This window comes from Seriola aureovittata, chromosome 10 (assembly GCF_021018895.1).
Source record: "Seriola aureovittata isolate HTS-2021-v1 ecotype China chromosome 10, ASM2101889v1, whole genome shotgun sequence".
Lineage (NCBI taxonomy): Eukaryota > Metazoa > Chordata > Actinopteri > Carangiformes > Carangidae > Seriola > Seriola aureovittata.
Genome location: NC_079373.1, coordinates 23,563,661 through 23,584,076, shown reverse-complemented (window position 1 = coordinate 23,584,076; position 20,416 = coordinate 23,563,661). Strand labels below are relative to the sequence as shown.

The 20,416-nt window shown below is 41.8% G+C and overlaps 1 protein-coding gene across 3 annotated transcripts in view; it reads left to right on the top strand.

Annotated features, from left to right (window-relative positions):
• kiaa1549la (KIAA1549-like a) overlaps positions 1-20,416 on the top strand; it is a 97,504-nt gene that overhangs the window by 56,172 nt on the left and 20,916 nt on the right. For 2 of the 3 annotated variants that reach the window (XM_056387195.1, XM_056387194.1), the window contains exons 9-13: positions 746-906; positions 2,670-2,841; positions 4,304-4,464; positions 7,314-7,349; positions 14,064-14,257. In XM_056387195.1, coding sequence (XP_056243170.1) covers positions 746-906; positions 2,670-2,841; positions 4,304-4,464; positions 7,314-7,349; positions 14,064-14,257 — 724 coding nt within the window. The remainder of the gene's footprint in view (positions 1-745; positions 907-2,669; positions 2,842-4,303; positions 4,465-7,313; positions 7,350-14,063; positions 14,258-20,416) is intronic. The other variant, XM_056387196.1, reaches the window with a different exon arrangement.

Below are 20,416 nucleotides of genomic sequence, written 5' to 3'. Positions count from 1 at the left end.
AAAACCTATTGATGTATAATTCACAGCTTCCTGACTGGGGCAGAGGGAGAGATCGCTTCACATCACATCACGCCCGGGTGTGAATGATGCTGAAGTGTGTGTGTGTGTGTGTGTGTGTGTGTGTGTGTGTGTGTCCGTCCAGTGCTCCATCTCACTTATAGCCTCTAGTAAGACACTTGGGCACAAGATTGATGCAAACACCGCCGTGTGTGTGAGTGTGTGTGTGTGTGTGTGTGTGTGTGTGTGTGTGTGTGTGTGTGTGTGTGTGTGTGTGTGTGTGTGTGTGTGTGTGTGTGTGTGTGTGTGTGTGTGTGTGTGTGTGTGTGTGGACAGTGTATGATCTGTGTGTTGCCGCGGCTATAATAGAAGTTTGTGGATGAACAGCTTTTAAATGGAAGGGACGATCATCCAGTCTTCTCTAATATCCCACCCATCTCCTGTCTCTTGATCTTTCTTTCCCTCTGTCCTCCGTCGTTCTCCTCACTATCAATACTGCCCTCGAATGATCTCTCTTTGATTCCTTTTCTCACCTCCTCCTGTCTTCACACTCTCCTTCTCTTCACACATACCTTCACACCCATTTTTCCCCTTCCCTCCCTCTGTTCTCTTCCTGCCTCATCTCTTCCTTCCCACGCCATCCTCCTCCATCCCCGTACCGGTTTCCTCCGTTGCCCCTCTTTGCCCGCCTGAACGCCTCTTTACCCCCCTAAATCCCTCCTCTGTCCTCCCTCGTCTCTCCTCACAGTGATCCAGGATGTGGACAGTTCCTCCCTGGAGGCCAACTACCAGAGCTTCGCCAGCCTGATGGAGCAGCGGCTGGCTGAGCTCTTCCTGGTGGCCGGCAGGCAGGGCTCTCGGACGGCACGGTCCCGGCGGGCCACCACTGTAGGGGGCTACACCGTACAGGTAGGTGGGAATGGGATTTTTTTTCTCTGTTATTGTGTGTTGCTGTGATGATGGAGATGGATAATACTTTGTTTATTCTTTTACTTCTATTCTTTGAAAGAACCAGTTTGCAGCTGTCCAAGTGATGACATCTTCGCTAACAAGAAAATTATAGACTGCACTTCTGCAAGGTCTTTATGGTACAGACTCGGGTCTAAGGTTAATCTTAGAGTTAAGATTAGGTTTAGTAGTTACAGTGACACAAATGACTTTACTTTAATCCTACTTTACTTCCAGCTACTAACCATTTCAAAGGTTTTTCAGATTGTCTACCCCCTATCATGAGTTTGCACTTATTCCAGTTCACAAACTCTACTTGCAAATTCTTGAAACTTGCAATAGTAATTATTAGTAATTATATTTATGTTTCTGTCAAAGTTTTCTTAATTTTGTGGGATGCTATGGTGATGGTAATGTTGCAGAATAGGATCCAACTGCAGAGACTTTTGCGAAAATACAATAATACTAAGATCTCCTGGAACGGCAGTGCTTTCAGCTAAATGACACGTGATTGAATGAATGAATGAATGTCTGCACCCAATTTGATGGCAATCCGTCTGATAGTTGTGGGCTCGAAAGTCGGTGAACACTCGGGACAGCTCCACTTTCAGCACCCTGGAGAGCACCCTTTGGTTGCTTCTGAGCAAGGGCAGTTTTGAAATCTGATTTGTGTATGAAAAAAGATGAGTGCTCGTGAGTTATTATTGTCAGAAACAGATGGGAATTAGAGCTGAAATTATTATTCGACTGACAGAAAATTAATCAGTAATTATTTTCATAAGTGATTGATCACTTAGAAGTGACAGGTTTCTGCAAGTAGATTTTCTTTATGAACTGGAATGAAAACAACTTGCTGCCTTGAAAGTAGAAAAGAAAACCAACAAAGTTGTCAAGGTACGCTGTATAAAGGGTTAGAAAGTGTTAGGATTTAGCTGAGGTGGTTGTGTGGGATGAAGATTAGGGAATTAGTTTACTTGAATTGACGGCCTCCATAAGCACAGAAGTACAAAGTTTTGTGTGTGTGTGTGTGTGTGTGTGTGTGTGTGTTATTTTCTGTATGTGTCACTTCCCTGTCCGCTGTTCCATATTGTGCAAATTAAGACAACGATTGACTCCTCCTGGGCTTTACGCCTCACACGCCCGCAAGGTTTAATGGGAAGTCACAGATGACCAGTTTTATGGCTGCAGTGATGGAGGAGGGAGGTGCTCAGAGGCAGAGAGGGGGGACGGGGTGTAGTCAGGGGAGGAATCATCCAGCCATTTAATAACACACATCCCTTCTTTTTATGACAAAATCAAATTACCAGACTTGATTAAATCGTGTGATGTGTTCGTCAAATTAAAAAAAAAAAAAAGATGTTTGATGTACGATAAAATGAAATTGAGATTTCAAGTGACTCAGTTATCCTTGAGTGTCTTCACCAAGTGTAGTTATCTTGCTGCAAATGGTTCGCCATGATCAAAGCAACCGAGCCAATTCAGCATTTTGTTTAGGCCACTGTGGATATAGCAGGGATTTTTTTTAATCTTTTGGTTTGAGGAGATAAAGGATTTTGTATTAAATCTGTCCATAGATGATATGTTGAGCTCTGCATTTAAAATAAACTATGGCTAAAACTTTCTTTTGAAAAAAATGAATCCAGCGTTGTTAAGTGTCGTTGATGTCTCTCTGTGTAGTCCAGTATCAGGCTGCAATGTTAGACACGTTATCGCTACTCTCCCAGATGGTGAGCATGCGTCGACTGCCTGGTCCCAAGAACCCAGCGGAGATGACCTACTACGCCCAGCTGAACGGAGCACCCATCACTGGAACCACCGCTGCAAAGACCCTCAGCAGTCTGGACTCCCAGACCATGGCTCTGACGCTGGGGTACTTCGTACAAGTGCAGGCTGAACGTAAGCTTGTTATCTCACTGTACCGGTGTCATACTGTATATTACTATATCATAAGTGTGAGGGACCAAGCAAATCAAGCACAAGAGACACAATGCAAAGTAAACAGACAAACAATAAATCAACAAATAAATTAGAAAGCTTCAGAGCTGCTGGTAGGTGGATTTCATGAGCTTCAGTCACAGCCAGGCCAGCTGGTTCTAGTCCGCCTGCTAAGCTAAGCTAAGCTAACTGGCTGTTGGGCCCACCTACATATTCATTGTCCACATATGTTAGTGGTATCAATCCTCTCATATAACTCTGGGAAAGAAAGCAAATAAGTGTATTACCCAAAAAATTTCTAACTATTCAGTTAACTTTCTAAAGTAATGCGTAATACACGGAACCAAAGTATGAATCATATTTGTTTTTCTTTTGCACATTTACTCACATATTTACAGATTTTCTTTAACTTATTTTTTGTATTTAGCCATTAATACATACTTTGTGTACATAGATATTATAGATGCGCGGTCAACTCCCATTTCTCATTCAGCCGCTGGTTGAGGTCCCAGTGAACACTTCCAGTGTAATTGCTCTTTAGGGTTTATCTGCTGAAGTGAAGCATAACAGTCTTGGCTTACAGTGACGTTCCGTAGCATTTGGGTTTTCCATAAATCTCCATAAATTTCCATAATGCCCTATGCATCCAATAAAGCTTTAGAATGTCAATACAGATTCAAATTCACAAATTCAAAATCAAAGATTGTGTTTCCTCCTTGTTATCTAATGTCAAGTTTTTTTTTTGTTAGATGGCCGTCAGACAATATTCACACTGTAGCTGCTGGAAGGGACAACGTGTTCCCTCTCACCTCTTCTCCCTTACATTTCCCCAGAATCTATAATTAACAAACTGGAGAGACACCAACTACTATCAGCCCCTCTCCACAGCTCCTCCTAACAATGCTCAGGCCAGAAACTGAACACAGTGTTCTTGTAAAATTCATTTAGTTTGCCTTTACAGGATCAGTGGAAAACAAACTGCATTAGTCCTTATAATGAAAACATCCCTTTGGCAAACTGTTCTGGGACAGAGAAGCTTAAAGAAATTATTAGGAAGATTTTTAAGTTAAAAACTTTAGGTTTAGGCAAGTTTTTTTTTTATGTCGTACAGAGCTGTTTTCTTACTACATTTCTGTTTTTTGTTTATCATGTATTATAATTCAAATGTCCATTTTAAAGCAATAGTTCTGTTTAAGGAAATACACATGTGCTTTCTTGCTGAGAATTATATGAAAGCATTTATACCACTCTCATGTTTGTGCACTAAATACCAATGTACATCCAGGAAATGGTTGGTCTAGCTGATCAATACTGGAAGGGGGGGGGGCGGCAGCTGGCCTGGCTCTGTCCAAACCATGTACAGCTCTTTTGAATGAATGAAAGCACAATCACACTCTGATGAATAACGGTTGTATGTTTATAGCTGTGGTAAAGACGCCGCCCAGCAACCTGTGGATCATGGCCGTTTTGACGCCTCTCTTTCTGTTGGTGGTGGTGATCGGCATGGTGGCCTTCATTTTGTGTAAGAGGAACAGGGTCATCTTCAAAACTGGCGCCTTTAGGACCTTCAAAACTCGCTCCAAGGTAAGACTCTCAAACGTCCAACTCTATCCCTGTCACATGCTGTTGTTTTTTTTTGTTTGTTTGTTTTTTACCACCAAGTATTTGTCCTCTCCTTCTTCTATCCCCTCTTTCTACTCTTTGTTCTACTAATCAGCTGTTCCCTCACTCTTGGGATGTTAAGTCTCAACCCAAAATACCCAAACATCACTGCTTCACCTTAACATTATCCCAGAAACCAAATCTACTGTGAGATTTCTACTAAGATTACATAACCAGGTTTCTGAATATGTGACACATCACACAGCAAATCAATTGTGTTAAGTTATTCCTTCAGGTCAGAAAAATTGAATGCCATCTGTCCGGGCCTTACTCATTTGTTTTCTCACAGCCCAATAGCCCATGGTCATTGCTAATCATGCATGCTGCAAAGACTAATCGGCTGAGAGGAATAGGCAGGGCTCAGTGTACTGGAAGTGAACCTTCGGGTGATGTCGGCCCTTTCACAACAGTAGCATTCACTCAACATCAGTTAATTTGAGGTTAAATAAAAATCAATCATTTCAAATGAGCATGTGTGTGTAATGGATCGCTAACCAGCTGCTTTGATCGAGTCAGATTGTTCTGGTGGACACGATGCAGTGCATGAAGCTGGCATAACAGCTGCTTGTGCCACTGCAGTCAGTGAAGTAGTAAACAAGCAATAAGCTGGATAAACTCATTCTTTCTGAAGTGGCACCACTTTGTTCAGAATACTGTAATCTTGAAGTGGGTTTCACATTTGATATCATGATTAAAATCCCACTGAACAAACCACCTATTGATCACACTCTGGTTAAAGGAGCTATATGTATTTCTTTTTGCTATCGCTACGTAGCCAGCGTTAGCATTAACAGCTGTTCACTTACCAGTCCAGCAGAGACGTTGCGAGTTCAGCATCAGATTGGATTCCTTTTACTCCCAAGAGCTGTGGAAAGTAACACCAATGTTAGCTCTTGTTTTCCATCTATTTCTGTCATTTTTTTCTTCTGGTGAAGTTAGCATCCTAACTTCACTGTAATGTCCAGTCTGACTCCCGTTGAGCATGAGATAATGAAGAAGTAGTGCTGTCTAGAGGGCGTACTCCAAACTCTTGTCTTGTAAATGCAACGATGGCAGAAGCTCTTGGCTAGTGACTATCATCACCACCAGCCTCCTCCCAGCAAGAAACCATGTTCAGCGGCAGAGAAAACTTACATAAGGTCTTATTCTGGTCGAGCAACTTTTGATACCCAGCAAAGGAGTCTCCCTAATGCTTTGAATAAACCAATACACAGAATATTTCTGTTCAGAGATCAAAGAAAGCTCGAAGGGTTCGACCATCAGTAAAATATTCCCTCTGTGTGAGCTGTGGGAGAAAAAAAAGAAAAAGAAAATCTTTACAAATCTGTACAATGTTTTTGGTGCTCCTGACGAATCTCGTGATGAAACAAGAAAATTTGCTGTTCTGGGTAAGAAAACCAAAAGTGAAGCAGTAAGATGTTTTGACCCCATAATAACTTTGTGGCATATGGCTGGCTGTAAACCAGCTTTCTGATCTTCTGAATTTGATCAAGTACAACCACATTTACATTTCACCACCCAAAATACAGTTACTTGACTTACTGGGAAAACACTAATTCACTTTTTAATCTAAATGAACCTCAGTTCTACCAGTTGAAGACAGTTGGCCACAGACATATTTTATTAACCTTAAGAGATAATTCTTTAAGGTTCATAAAAGAGAAAGTTGATTACAACTTGAGTCCTATTTTCATAGTGCTGGCCATCATTTCTACTGATTATGATAACATTGTACTCACTGAAGTAGTATTGTTTAGATTTGGGAACATGGTGACATACAGCAAAGTCCAATAGGGTCAAACAGGTTGTAAACAATCATTGTTTGGACGTAAAACCAAAAGTAAACGCATCTGAAATATCGCTAACGGTTGGTGACTGTGTGTGCACAGCTATAGTAAGTTGAACGGGGCTGTGATGGATGCAAAGTTTGTGTAAAAATCTACCTTTCCCCTTTTGGTTTCTCTAAATCTCACTATCCTTGGCCTTTGTATAAAGGATAAAACTGGAAATATTCTATATATTTTGTATCGTTAACAAATCCCATGAAATGACCAACAATGAAATGATCCTACTGACAAATATTGTCTGTGTATCTGAAGCCTGATCCACCATCATTACCATGAACACACACACACTGTAGTTTATTTTGTTTCAGTCCCACATACACTGTCCTGCTGCCTTAAATACTTACTATAGCGCCTAATGTGAATTAATCAGCAACCTAAAATATACCCCAACAAATGCACAATTTTCACTTGTTTAAGTTATGTTTACTTGAAACTATAGTACCCAGGAAACCACTGTTAAAAATTGTTAGTAAAGTTAAAAATGTATTTGTGACTGTTTTTCACTTCAGTATGAACCAGTACACTTAAAGCTGAGAGCTACAGACATGATGATAAACAAACAGCCACATTTTTGAGATTTCTGCCTCTTTATTCTAGATTATAAAACAACTAGAAAAAAAATCTTTATCCTATAAAACCTGTCTGTCCAGCTGTTTGTGTTTTTTTCTCTGTCAGACTTGACGGTCCCCAGATCTCAGCAGTGAATTTTTGAGTACAATGTTATTATCAGGAGTGATGGTCAAATCCATATAATTTAGACCCATGTTATAATAAACAGGATTTATCCTTCATAAATTATTTTAAAATGAAATGCCTCGTCTCTTCTCTTCTCTTCTCTTCTCTTCTATCTCATTCTATTCTCTTCTATCCTATTCTATATTAACCCCTCCCTGACCTTGTCCCTCTGACCCTCTCTCTGTTTAGACCTCATACCGAAGGGAGGGCAGTTACCACCACCAGGTATTCACTCAGACTCTGGTTGGGTGGATTACTGACTGATTGACTGACTGTGTCAGTGAATGAGTGAATGAGTTCCTGCTTTGCTTTGACAGGGTTGATCAATTGGTGTAAAACCGCGTTGTTGGCTGCCTTTTGCTCTATGTGCTGCCTGTCCTTGTTGCTGGGTAAATTCGTGCATGTGGCTACTGTGCTGTGGACATGACTTATTCCGCCATCCTCATTGGCCATTTGAGAGCGATCGAATGAGTGGGGAGGGGGCGCTGAGGGAAGGTGAAAAAACTATAACAGGGGTGTAAAATTCACAAGCACGTTCCGTGAGATTTAAATTGTTTTGGTTTGAGTCGATGGACTGAATTAACAAGGAGAGGCTGGCTCGTAAAAACAGGCAAATGAGCTCAATTCTGCTGGACGGAGGAAGTCATTTTTAATCTGTGCTCATAAACATGAATAGCAGGAAGGAAGCTCAACACCTGCAAACCAAACCAATCTATTTTTATTTTGTAGCATCCATAAAACGTGACTCAAGCTTGTGTCATCAGCCTAGACTGCCTCTCTGCCAGTGCCTTTCCCTTTCAAGCCGGCCGTTTTATCCTCTTAGATGAAGCCACTCGCGTCCCAGAGTGGCTCAGCAAGAACCCTACACGGACCCCAACCCACTTCTTTTTTTATAATGAGGTTCTCCACTGGATTATGTCAGCTACATTATCATGCACCCAAAGCAGAGCAGCAATGGCCGCAGACGACAGATAAAAAAAAAAAATGCTTAAACACTTTAAATAACAAAGAACCGTGCAGCGGCCGGTCTTGTGGTTAGTTTGGCTGTGATGGAGCGTGTCAGCTGATTTGTGGGTTATTTTGGTGTGCGGCCTTTCCTCACTCCTTGGGAGGAAAAGTGAAGCAAGGGAAGGAAGAATGTGTGGCCAGGAGGATGGGTAGGTGGGAGAGTTTTGTCAGCACAGCAGGAGGTACTGTAAACACCCCAGAACAGACTGTATATATACACAGTCTGTGTGTGCCGTCTCTGCCTCACCGTATCTCCTTGTAGTTTAACATTAAGATCTCGATTTCCGAGCGCCACGGTTCTGTTTGCTTACACAATCGTTTGTAAACATTTAAATGTTACTTATATTGTGTTTTACGAGAGCGCGCATCAAATATTAAAGACTCCTGAAATATGAGATTTCACAAGTGGTGCCGTGAGGCTACAATCACTGTTCTTATCCACAGCGGTATTTACCCTCTCCCAATCCTGAGCTGTGGCATGCGTGAGCAAATGAGATAAATATTTTACAAAGGGATTTGGGAAGAGCTTGTGGCAATGTGGCAAACTGGAGCTAAACATTTCTAGTTGATTAAATTGGTTCCAATGTTTTTTTTTCCCCAAGTCTTTCTCAATGTAATGTTCAAATGCTCACATGTACATTGATCTCTGTGATCTGCTGTCCATAGTGGTATCTCCTGGGCTACAATGGACAATGCACAACGACATGCAATTACGTCCCCGGTTGCACCCGAACGTTGTGATTACACGGTCAGCATCTTAGACCCCTGAATCACCGGGACACGCAGAACGATCCCTTTCTAAAGTGGTTCCAGTATCAGATGGGGAACACAATCTGCAGTCCTCATTCTGTGCAACACAGATCTTCAAGAGTCTTTTTTTAAGTACAAAACTCCCTCTTTGTGGTTTCCACAGATACTGAGCTGCAGCGGAGGAACAGTGACACAAAAGGCACTTTCATCCTTGAAAGTCTGTTTTGTTGGATGACGTCCACTTGATTTGATTCATTTGGCTTGGAAATGTTTTGGCTGAGTTTCAGAATGCGTTTTTGAACGGAATGAGTACTACTGTGGATTTTTACCCCGATTTCTTTTATGGCCTATGCCCCAGGAAATAATGATAATAGAGTGCCGATGGGTACAGGTGCAAAATAAACACCCCTCTGACCACACCCAACCTCCTTGATGAGCGACGCTAGGATTAGCCAGCTGTGTGGAGGCGAGAAAACAGCCACCAGGCAATGTACTTCTGTCCCTAGCTCCCTTTTTTTTATTGTTACATAACTATTTGTGGCACTTTTTAATGTGAACAAGCGACTGCAACTCTATAAATCTGCTACTGGAGAGACTGTCTGAAAATGTGCGTGCTGTTATCCCCAGATTTAAATTATATTGCCTCTCCACCCTCTGTTTGATGACTAGCTTTCCCCCCTCTGCCTTCAGGTGTGGCAGCTCGCACAGAACATCTTACAAGCTGACTCTGAGAGACAATAAACCGGTCCTTAGGTGACTCTTTAACTTAATAGGCGGATTTTTTTTCTTTCATAAGAATGTGGTCACGCCGTACAGACGTTGCATTTACACTTGGCAGAGATCTGATGTGGTCTGGCCAACCTGCCATCGTCCTCTGACCTTCATGCATTCTGTGCGCACCTTGTATTAACATGCATTTTTCTTAATCCCGATCAGATGTGCAGATAAACGTCGCATGTTAAACGGAGCCCACCTCAGTGACTTGTGTGTTCTGTTAAAGTCGTATGAATACTAACCAGACCTAAGCAGAATAATAAACTACATCAAGTTAATCTACTGTGTGTGTGTGTGTGTGTGTGATCTGCTCCCAGCCCACTGCTATCAGTCACATTGCAAGACAAGCTCAAGCTGCTGATCAATACTGTGGTTTACATTGGGTGTGCGTGTGTGTTTAATCATTAAAGAGTGATTCTGCAGAGTCCGGCTCACTTCATCACTCCGCTCTGCTGCAGCCAGAACATTCTTCAAAATGGCTTTTCCTCCCCCTGCGCCTTCTCGTACAGGCGTGAAAGCCTCAGATAGCCGACTTCCACGAGGAGTACAATAGAGTTGGAATCGGCAGAGGTAGAAGTAATCCATTTTTCATTTTTAAGGTGTTCAATGAAAGTACAATGCGGCGTCTGCCATTTAAAGGACTGGAGGTACTTTGCATTTTGCTGCATCATGCCTCAACCTGCCCCAGGAGGAGTTTATCTAATTGGTTCAGCATGCCTATGTGCCGATGTGCACTCCAGTCCACCCTGCTGTGTGTCTTATTTCACTTATTAAATGTTCCCACTCTTCAGGACGCTTTTTTCTTTTTCTTTTTCTTTTTTTTTTTGCATGCAGCTCTGTGGTGCACTTCCGCCATCCGCCCTGCCAGAGCTGAATTTAAATCAATATGGCCGCAGGGGGAATAGAGCATATCTCGTCCATCTGCTGTACCTCATCAAGCTGCTGTTGGCTGTTGCTCTGAGTTAAAATTAGAGGAGAAGCTTCTGTTTGATAGTTCGAGCAAGGAAAATAAGTCTGGGATAATGTGGTGGTGCAGCGGGGTCGTGGTCTCACTCACTTCACATGACATCTTTTAAGTAAAAGAAATGGTCGGACCCCTGTGTCGCCGTCTTTCTCTCTCCTCTCCCCTGGTCTTTTCCTCCGTCACTACCATAAATGGTTGTCGGGGGAAACCGCCATCCATCTCTGACAGACTGATCAGAGACTCGCGTCATACCACAAACCCTGTCCTTAGCCAAAGTCTTCATTAAGCTGAGCTGCTCGCGAAAAGATGAAAGGTGGTGATTTGTTAAGTCAACACGCTGTTAGTGGACACGGGAAAAGAGGGAGAGATGGGGGGAGGAGGGGAGGGGATTAGAGAGGCAGAAACAATTAGGAAGGAAGGATATGTGGAGAAGGACAGACAGAGAAAGAGACAGACCTTAAGCCAGTGCAGTAAAATACCAATCGTGACATGTCAGACACACGTGCAAGGTTAAACCCCCCCCCACCCTGTCACTTCTGAGAATCCATACTGTCTCCATGCATGTCAGCCGTCACCCATCAGCCACTGACTGACGCATCTTTATCCATCAGTGTGCAGCACGCGCGTCAGGTCGTCACTCTCAGATCAACACCTGACACCACGTCTGACGCTTGCTCCTCCATACACATAACGCACATTGGAGATATATTTGGAGCAACACATTTAATTCACCACCTCCCTCCTCCCGCATGCACGCACGCACGCACGCACGCACGCACGCACGCACGCACGCACGCACACACACACACACACACACAGTTAAAGAGGCCATAGGCAAATTAATGTTTGCACTCTCCATACATCTTTCACACGAAAGAGTCACAACTGTCACCATACATCACTTCAATGGGTGGAAGATACATGCACTACACACACACACACACACACACACACACACACACTCAATCCATATATTCATGGCATGGGGAGAGGACCTATCCGTACTCTTTCCCTCTATAATGTGTGTGTGTGTGTGTGTGTGTGTGTGTGTGTGTGTGTGTGTGTGTGTGTGTGTGTGTTCTATATGAGAATTAATCAATTTCCCCGACACTCATCCGTGGCTGCAGCGGCGTGTGTTGGAGCGGGCTGATGGCACAGTGGTGTGTATGACTGATGAATTATTAACAACGCCGTCAGCCGGATGCCCACGCCGCCTAACCTCACATGCACTCAGGATTTAGCATGCATGATCAAATGCATTAGGCGTCCCATTTTAGAGCCGCTCAAAATAGAAAAGGGGAGGCAAAAAATCAGGGTTTCATATGCTTTGTTGTGTAACCTAAAAAGGGTCTTTCTCTCTCTCTTTTTTTTTTTCCTGCTCTCTACTCTGTAAATTGAAAGGCATTTAACGATACAAAGAACGTGTCCAGGCCTCGGAGGCTTTAGCAAAACGCATCTTCTGCTGCCTTTTTAATGTTCTGTCTCTTTATGCCAAAACCCCTGACTTCAAAGGTGCTGTTAAGCTTTATTACATATTTATTTATTTCTTTCAACTTTTTCATTATGCCAGCCGCGGTGTTTGGAGTCTGATAAAAAAATAAAAATAAAGTGGGAGGGATGTCCATCCAATTACCATGGCAGTTGGAAGCAACTTTGACAACTGTTGAGCCGTGTCAGGCTGTCCAGCTCTGAAAATCTCAATCTCATGCTAAGAATGATTTTGCTCTTGATGAAATCAGGATTAGATTAGACTTAATCCATGTTCTGCTTTTTATACTGTATTAAAAAGTGGTTTGAAGTGGTTTATTTTACCAACACCCAACTTAAATTCGAAATATTTATGCGTCAGGGTCTCAACGCCGTGACAGCTCGTGCGCCATTCACGGCTTTATTAACCTGTAGTTATTCACATTCGGGAGAAATTTACCCCCTAAAATAATTCCTGTTTAAAGCAGCGTCAGACTGACTTTCCACAGTGACCGCTCAAAACCCAGCGAGAGGAAGTTGTTTGAAAATTCTGAAGTACAATAAACAGAAAACCGCACAGTCCACACAGCAGGCTAATGTTAACCAGCCCGAGCCGCCTGTGATGCTTTGTACAAAAAATATGAAATATTTACAGCGGAGAAAACAATTCTCATGACAGTGACTCCAGCTTTCTTCTGACGTAGTGCTCATTCACTCCCAGTGGTGCAAGACGTAAAAGACCCTTTACTTACGTCAAAGTACTTCAGTGAGTGGAACGATGTAAAAGTAGTCCAAGAGGTTTTATAAGTTCACATCCTGCTTATAAAATCTGACTTATCTAATTAGTACAGTATTATCCGCAGTGTTATATGTATTCCAAACTTTAAAATTAAAACTATTCATTATATAGAAAAATGATCTCGGTGTAGAAGCTCATATCAGCCAAGAAAAGAAAAAAATACATGAAAGTTTAATATAAGAATATGGTGAGTAGTAGTATTAATAGTAAGTCAACTAAGTAAGTAAATTTATTTTGAATTTCTAGTACATTTTGATGTTAAAAAAAAAAATTGCATGTCATAATTTCCCACGTCAAAAACGTTCATCCGTAAAATCATATCATCAAAATCATTTAGATTTAGTATCTCCTACATTTGACTAAGGATGAATTTAATTCTGAGTTACTATCACATAATTTCAATTTGCCATAATTGTTGAAAAAAATAGATTAAAAGTTATGTTAAGCATAATAATATATATATATATATATATAATACTCTGGAGATAACTCTCTCTACCACACCTGCACGTCTGCAGGGCTTTTTTTATTTAAATTGGGGAATGGGGCACATCTCTCCCACCTTGTTATTTAGGCTGATTGAAGTAGTTCTTCATATAAAGTATTAAGATTGATACAAAATTTTAATTTTCAGGAAAGTTAGTAATTAAGAATTTCCTCAAAATGTCTTGAAGATAACATCCACGGCATACGAACCTGTCTGTGGTTTGCTTTTCTGTCGTATGTTTTTGCGATGCTTGTTTGAATCGTGCATCATGGTGTGTGGCTGATTTTTCACTCACGCTCATTGTTGTGGATTATTGATTAGATTGCTTATTGTATTTCCCTCTCTCATCAGCCTGTGTCGTGTAACAAAGATGGAAAACTGTATCGTTAAATACTATTGTGTCTGCGTTGTCTTTTTGTCATGTTTGCATGTGCTTAACATCCAGAAAACAACTGGTTGTTTTTACTCTGGCAAGTTGCTTTTGGTCCATCAATCCCACAGGCAAACTGAAAACAAAGCCCATTGTCCACAAACAGGAAACAGGTTATTTGCTGATCCATCTCCCTTAATCTTAAATTATGACAATTTGAGCTCCAGAGTTCAGTTCCTGAGTGGATTGATCTTAAAACTGCAAGAGCTTTGCCCCTGGTGTTTCTGACCCTTTGTACATGTCACTGTTTCCTCCACCAGCCTGTCCAGGGATTCGACTACGCCAAGAAGCACATGGGTCGAACGGGTGATGAGGCCATCTCTGTTACTAAGGAAACACTGGTGCTGGGGCTGCCCGTGCGAGATGCTCCGTTGTCATTGTCTTTGGATAAGAAGGTCCACCAGGATGGGACTGCCAGTAAGAGGCCTCCATCTGCGGACATACACAAAGGAGGGTAAGGCAGTCGCTGACTCAGTAGTTTGCTTTAGTGCGTCCTTGTTTGTTTGTTCTGGAGCAGTATATTAGTGTAATTACACTGCGATTACATCAGGAAGAAATTGTTTGGATATCAGCAAGTCAGTGTTCATGTAAGATATGATGCAGTTTATTTCTTTGTGTATTTCTCATCCATGCTGGTGGTATGTCCCTGGGGACCTTTCAGCTGTTGGACCAGACTCTGCCACAGACTGAAATATCTCAGCAACTAATGGGTGGATTGCAATGAAATTCGTTACAGATATCCATTAATTTTTAGTGCTAATTAGCAAATGTTGGCATGCTAACATGCAAAACTCAGTTGCTAAATGTGGAAACATTTACTGCTAAATGGGTTCATAAGAAAACCAACACACTCCAGAGGAAGGAAACAGAAAAAGTCCTCTGTGATAATCTTTTCAGTTTGCTGACAAACCTGCTGACGCTCATCAGAGCGAAGTTCAGACTCTAGTGTGGCTGTACATATTAATCTAAAAAAACCTTTAACCTGAATTTATTCTGATGTGGCAATTTGGTCAGATTTACACATATAGATATGTACACACACATACAACACGTATTCTAGATTTGTGTGAAATAATGACGATAATAATAATAAATCCTTAAACTACTGATCAAACATACTGTTCCCAGCGGGAAGCCTTGTGAGAGGGACCCACAAAGTTCTGGAGCAGCTGTCCCGAGCTTTTCAGAAGGACCAGACGTCAGTGTTTGTGCGTCGCAGTGTTAAGCCAGAGAGAAGCCAATAGTAAGCAGTGCAGACTCCAACAGATTGACATGATCTAAAGATAAGTCCAGTGTTAACAATGAGCTGCTCTGAGACAAAGAGGAAACACATGTGCTGTCTCACAGCAGGAAATTTGGATGTAACAAAATACCACTGTTGGTTTTCTGAATTGATTTTAGTGCCGAGTTTAACACTGATCTGCGTGTGATTGGCGTTAAGTTGCCACATGCAGCGTTTTCACATGAATAAATAGTTGTCACAGTATTTTTGAGCTGTTACCAGCAGCTGCGTGAGCTGCAGTCTGACACGTACGTCTTTGTGGGCAGCGAAGGTTTCCTGTGAGTTATAACAGGATACAAATGTAAATGACAAGAATCAATTAAAACGGGTACAAACAGAAATTAAAAGGTTTAGAGATTGAGAATGTAAAATGACCAAGAGGCATCGACGAATTCATTTTTTTTAAAAGCGCTTTGTAGAGAGCTCCAGGTGGATGGTGCAAAGAAGCCAAAAGCAGTTCCTCCAAGCTCAGTATGAACTCGAGGGACATGGAGCGTGAGCCTCTCATTAGTGTAGTGTGCCTCAGTGGACCAAACTAACACGGATCTAAGATATGAAGGCAGTTTTCCAATATACTACAAGGGGTGTTTAAATGGCAATAGAAAAAATGATTTAGCACAGAAAAATGAAGCAGTCTGGATGTTTTCCAACCTCCAGTAAATAAACAGATAGTGATAGTAGCTTTGCTGCAGAAACACCTGGTGGAGTCCAGCTGATTCTGTGGTTAAATAAACTTCCGTTGTTGAATGATTTTCTCGTAAGTGTCAGTAAGAGAAAGAAACTGTGTCCTCTCAGCAGCGAAAACTACCAGCACTGGAGGTTTCACACCCTTCTCATTAACGAATGTGAAGCCTCTGCTCTCGCCCACACGTTTTTAAATATGCCGGCGACATGAAATTAGATGGTTTCTTGCTGCCAACTTCTGCACTCCGTACTGACTTTCAGGAAAAAGACAAATCCATTAGTTAGCGCGCAGATAATCGTCTACAAGAAAGTTTACTCAAAGAAATTTGTCTTAGATTTCAGAAGGAACAAGTGTGGTCTCCCTCCGAGCCAAAAAAAAAAAAATAACGAGTCACTCGAGAAGCAAACTTGATTTAAGTATCTGTTTTACAGTAGGAGGTCAAAACTAGAGTGAGAATGATTTCAAAGCCGGGAGATGTTTTATTATTAGAGGGTTTTTTTTAGAAGTCCATTTCAGAAAGAGTCTTTTTGGAAACACGCTCATACGACGAGACAATATTCTAGCACTCATCAGTTTTCAGCTGCAAACTCTCAATGCTGATTTTATGAAAACTTAATCAAGTCTTCGTGATGACCTGATCCGATCTAGACTTTCAGATAAACAGCTGCTCATACGTCCTCACAGGCACTGAGAAGCGATAGTGGATTAGACCGGTTTACTAGATACCTGCTGGATTATGCGGCGTTTATGTCTGGGATAATGTAAGATTACAAAAGTGGAGAGGGGATATTGCAAAAAAATTAGGGTGCAAACTATAATGAACATAATGCATCTGACTCCTGCTGATCTCCATGTTTTATGTAATCTGTCTCAACTTGGCTTTTAATTTGGTGTTGAATGTTTTTCTATATTTATCTTTCTTTTTGTACTATTCCATTTTTTTCTTCACTAATCTTCTTTGTTATTGTTTTTTTTGTTGTTTTTTTTGTTGTTGTTTTTTATGGATGAGCGATGAACATGATTAGTAAACATCTGGCGGGAACCCACAGTTTTAAATGTATTTACCAAAATGTGCAAAACAGTCTTATTCCCAGTAGACTTCGCTAGGATTACGAGTTGTAATCGGTTGCATGCATGAACACTGGAAACATTTAGATCACAACAATGAAAACAATTTTTTAAACTTTCCCATCCCTGGACATTTCTCTACTATAAGCTGCACCCACCTGTCCACCCACATTCAACGGCTACATCTTTCCTTAAGGAAGTTTGGACTCATAAATGAAAATGCATCATGCCTCCTCTCACTGAAACACACACACACACACACGTAAAACAGAGCCCCATTTTTACACACCACTAAACGAAAATGAATGGAGGTGGGATTAGTTGTGCTTTGCTTCCCAAGGCTGATAAACACATGTATATTTATAACCCTGGCTATAGCCATGCCAGAGGGAGCCTTTCAGTGTAACAATGATGACAGTGTAAAATGCTCCAAGAGCTGCCATAGTGCGATAATCAGCTTTACCAACCTGTATGTATAAACACACGCATCTTATGGGGAGCCAGTTTTTTAGAGAAGGTATCAAGGTTATTCTCCCACCTGGGTGTACACTAATTAGAAAATGACGCAGCATCTCATGCTCTAACCAGTGCAGTGTGCAGTGCAATGGGATGAGGGGTGGGGGGGGTGGGGGGGGGGTCTTACACCAAAACAACAACAAAGGATGCAATTATCCTTGGATTTTATAGTGGGAACTGAGCAGAGAAGGAGACTTGTGAAGTGTGTTTTGCTCTCTTCAGATGCGCAGACACAAACAGGCCTGGTGTTCTGAATCAGAGGGCGAAAGGTGGATGAGACGTTACAGACAGACGACTTGCACAGGAGAACACGTCTCTGTCATCCACTCATTCACTATCCTCTATACGCTGTATACGTTGGACACAGTAATTCACTCTTCAGTGAGGATTAGGATGAGATTTTGGATACTGGATTGCACAGCTGTAATTTGTTAAATGACCCTTTGTCAGCAGACAAACATCTCAGGGACACTACTCTCTGCTAACAAAGTAAGAGATTACAGCTCTCTCCACCTTTTTCCTGTATCGCGAGTTTACCCATGATTCATAGCGGAAGTCGGTTTTGCTCTTCCTGTTGAGCACCAGCTGTCATGGTCGCTGTAAAAAAAGCACGAATGGACAAAAAACGTACCATGACCATGTTAGCATATCACAGGTCAGCGTGATACCATGCTAAAATTAGCTAATTAGTATTAAACACAAATTACAGCTGAGAATAGTGATATTTATATCATTACTTTTGCTGGAATTTTGTAACAAACCAAGTGATTCAACTGATTTAAGTTTTACCCTGATAATGATGAGGATGAGGATGAGACCACCTTCCTCTGGGAATCCTACAGTGAATTTAAAGAGAAATACACAGTCATGATCAACAAGGAGCAGGGAGGTGGAACAAATGATCGAATGAGCTGCTCCTTCTTCATTATGCATGATGTAGACACAGGTGGTCCGACAATACTTCCAACTTCCTGCATCCAATGAACACGTAGACACGCTGCTAAACATAAATATTACTCTACATACAGAACATACAATCCTATTTTTGGATCTCTACTCATGAATTAAATAATACTAGAACAACATTTGAATTCATTACTAACATAGTGATTTTTTAAATTATAATAATCACCCTCTGCAACGTCCTTAGATTACGAATTATCATGAATTATAAATTTGGCTTTTCCAAAATGTAATGTTCATTTTTTTCTGCTGAGGTTATTTTGTATTTTGATTGTATAAATCCTGTATTTTTGGTGTCTCCAAGAATATAAGAGAAGGAAGTGATGTGTCAACATCTTTTGTTTGTTGAAACACGAGGGAAACTTTGCCAGAAAGAGGAGCAGTTCCTTCAGCCACAGATTGTTTACTCGCCTGTCCTGACAGAGGAAGGACGGTTTCATAGGGAGCACATTTATGCTGCTCACTGCTTCCTCCAGAGAGCTGCAGTGTTTGAGGCACTAAGAAAATAAGGAGATGAACATAACTTTCCCTCAGTGCGATTATTGATTCTGCTCCTCCCCTCGCCGGCCTTCCCGGACAGATTTACATGGAGCACACATCGTGTTCTTCCCTCCATCCCTTCCAGCTCTTTGCTTAATACCACATGCCTTTTATTGTTACTCTGCACAGTGTGTGTGTATGTTAATGTGAGTGTGTGTGTGTGTGTGTGTGTGTGTGTGTGTGTGTGTGTGTGTGTGTGTGTGTGTGTGTGTGTGTGTGTGTGTGTGTGTGTGTGTGTGCATGCCTTCACACAGACAGAGTGTTAGCCTTGCCTGTGGCTCTTTACTGTCCAGTCTCACTGAGCTGTGCATCTCACACCACCTGTAGACGGGCCTGTCACATTGTGTAGCCGCTGTAGCTCACACGCCTCCAGGCCGTTAGAGTGTTTGTGTGTGTCTTGTACAGAGTTCAAATACCTGGTGTGTGTGAGGCAAGAACACACAAAGTCTTCATACATGTTTTTGCACGAATTCATTGATTCCTGTAGATGCTTGTGCACTTGTGCGTGTGTGTGTGTGTGCGTGCGTGTGTGTACACTGAGCTGTCTCCATTAAGGCCCTTGGCTGTTGAGCGACCTGCCCAACAAAATCAGGATTGTTGCTGCTTTACTTGTCCTTTACATTCGTCCTGTACTTCCCTCGATTTTCTGTGCTTTAACATAGCGTGACTTTTGTGGGATTCATTCTGTCCACTAATGAATAAATAGAATAAAGTGTGTGAATGCAAACCATCCAAATTTATTATCATTCCAGAGGCATGTGGTTGGCCTGGTTAGCAGGTAATGTTAGCTTTTATGATGCTCATTCATTGCCTGCACATCAGGCGAGGAGCCAGAGGGTGGCTCGGGGTGGCACAGGCCCCTTCTGAAATCTGATTGTTCCCCTTGGTGCCCCCTACAGAATCAGAGGGTGATAGATAGGTGCAGCCACAGGGCCCCCTGGACCAGAACCTGCTCAGGTGACTGTTGACATTTCTTGGGAATATCAGTCAAACGACTAAAAAGAAACTCAAAACAGAGAGGAAAACAGCCTGAAAGAGGGAAAACAACTTTCAGTCTGGGTGTCTTGCTCCTGTGTAGGAGGGTGGGGGGGTGTTTTAATTTCTAATAGCAGATATCTATTGAAAAGACTTCACATTAGGAGGAGTTGTGTGAATCACTGCGCTGTGTGCTGCTCTACAATGAACTAAAATTTTACCCATTTGAAATAGTAAAGAAAAGTAAAAAAATCAATATGTGGCGAACTGCCACAAATAAATCAATGTATGGAGAACGAGGACCAGCAGTGGAAATTATTTTAATTTGAACTTTTAGGGAGCGCTACTGCCTGAACACTCGTAGCATCTGGGGTCTGTGATCACCTTCCAGAGAGAGTTCCTGGCAGGACATGACAGCAGGGACGGACAGTTTATCGGACTGAAAGAAGAGCAGCGGAGCCACACACACTCCCCACCGCTAGAATAAAAACTAAGAATTGCAAATCAAAAATAAGAAACACAAACAAAAAGACAGGCCGTTATGTTGGAGCTGTGATCCTGAATGTTAATCTAATTTTTTGAAA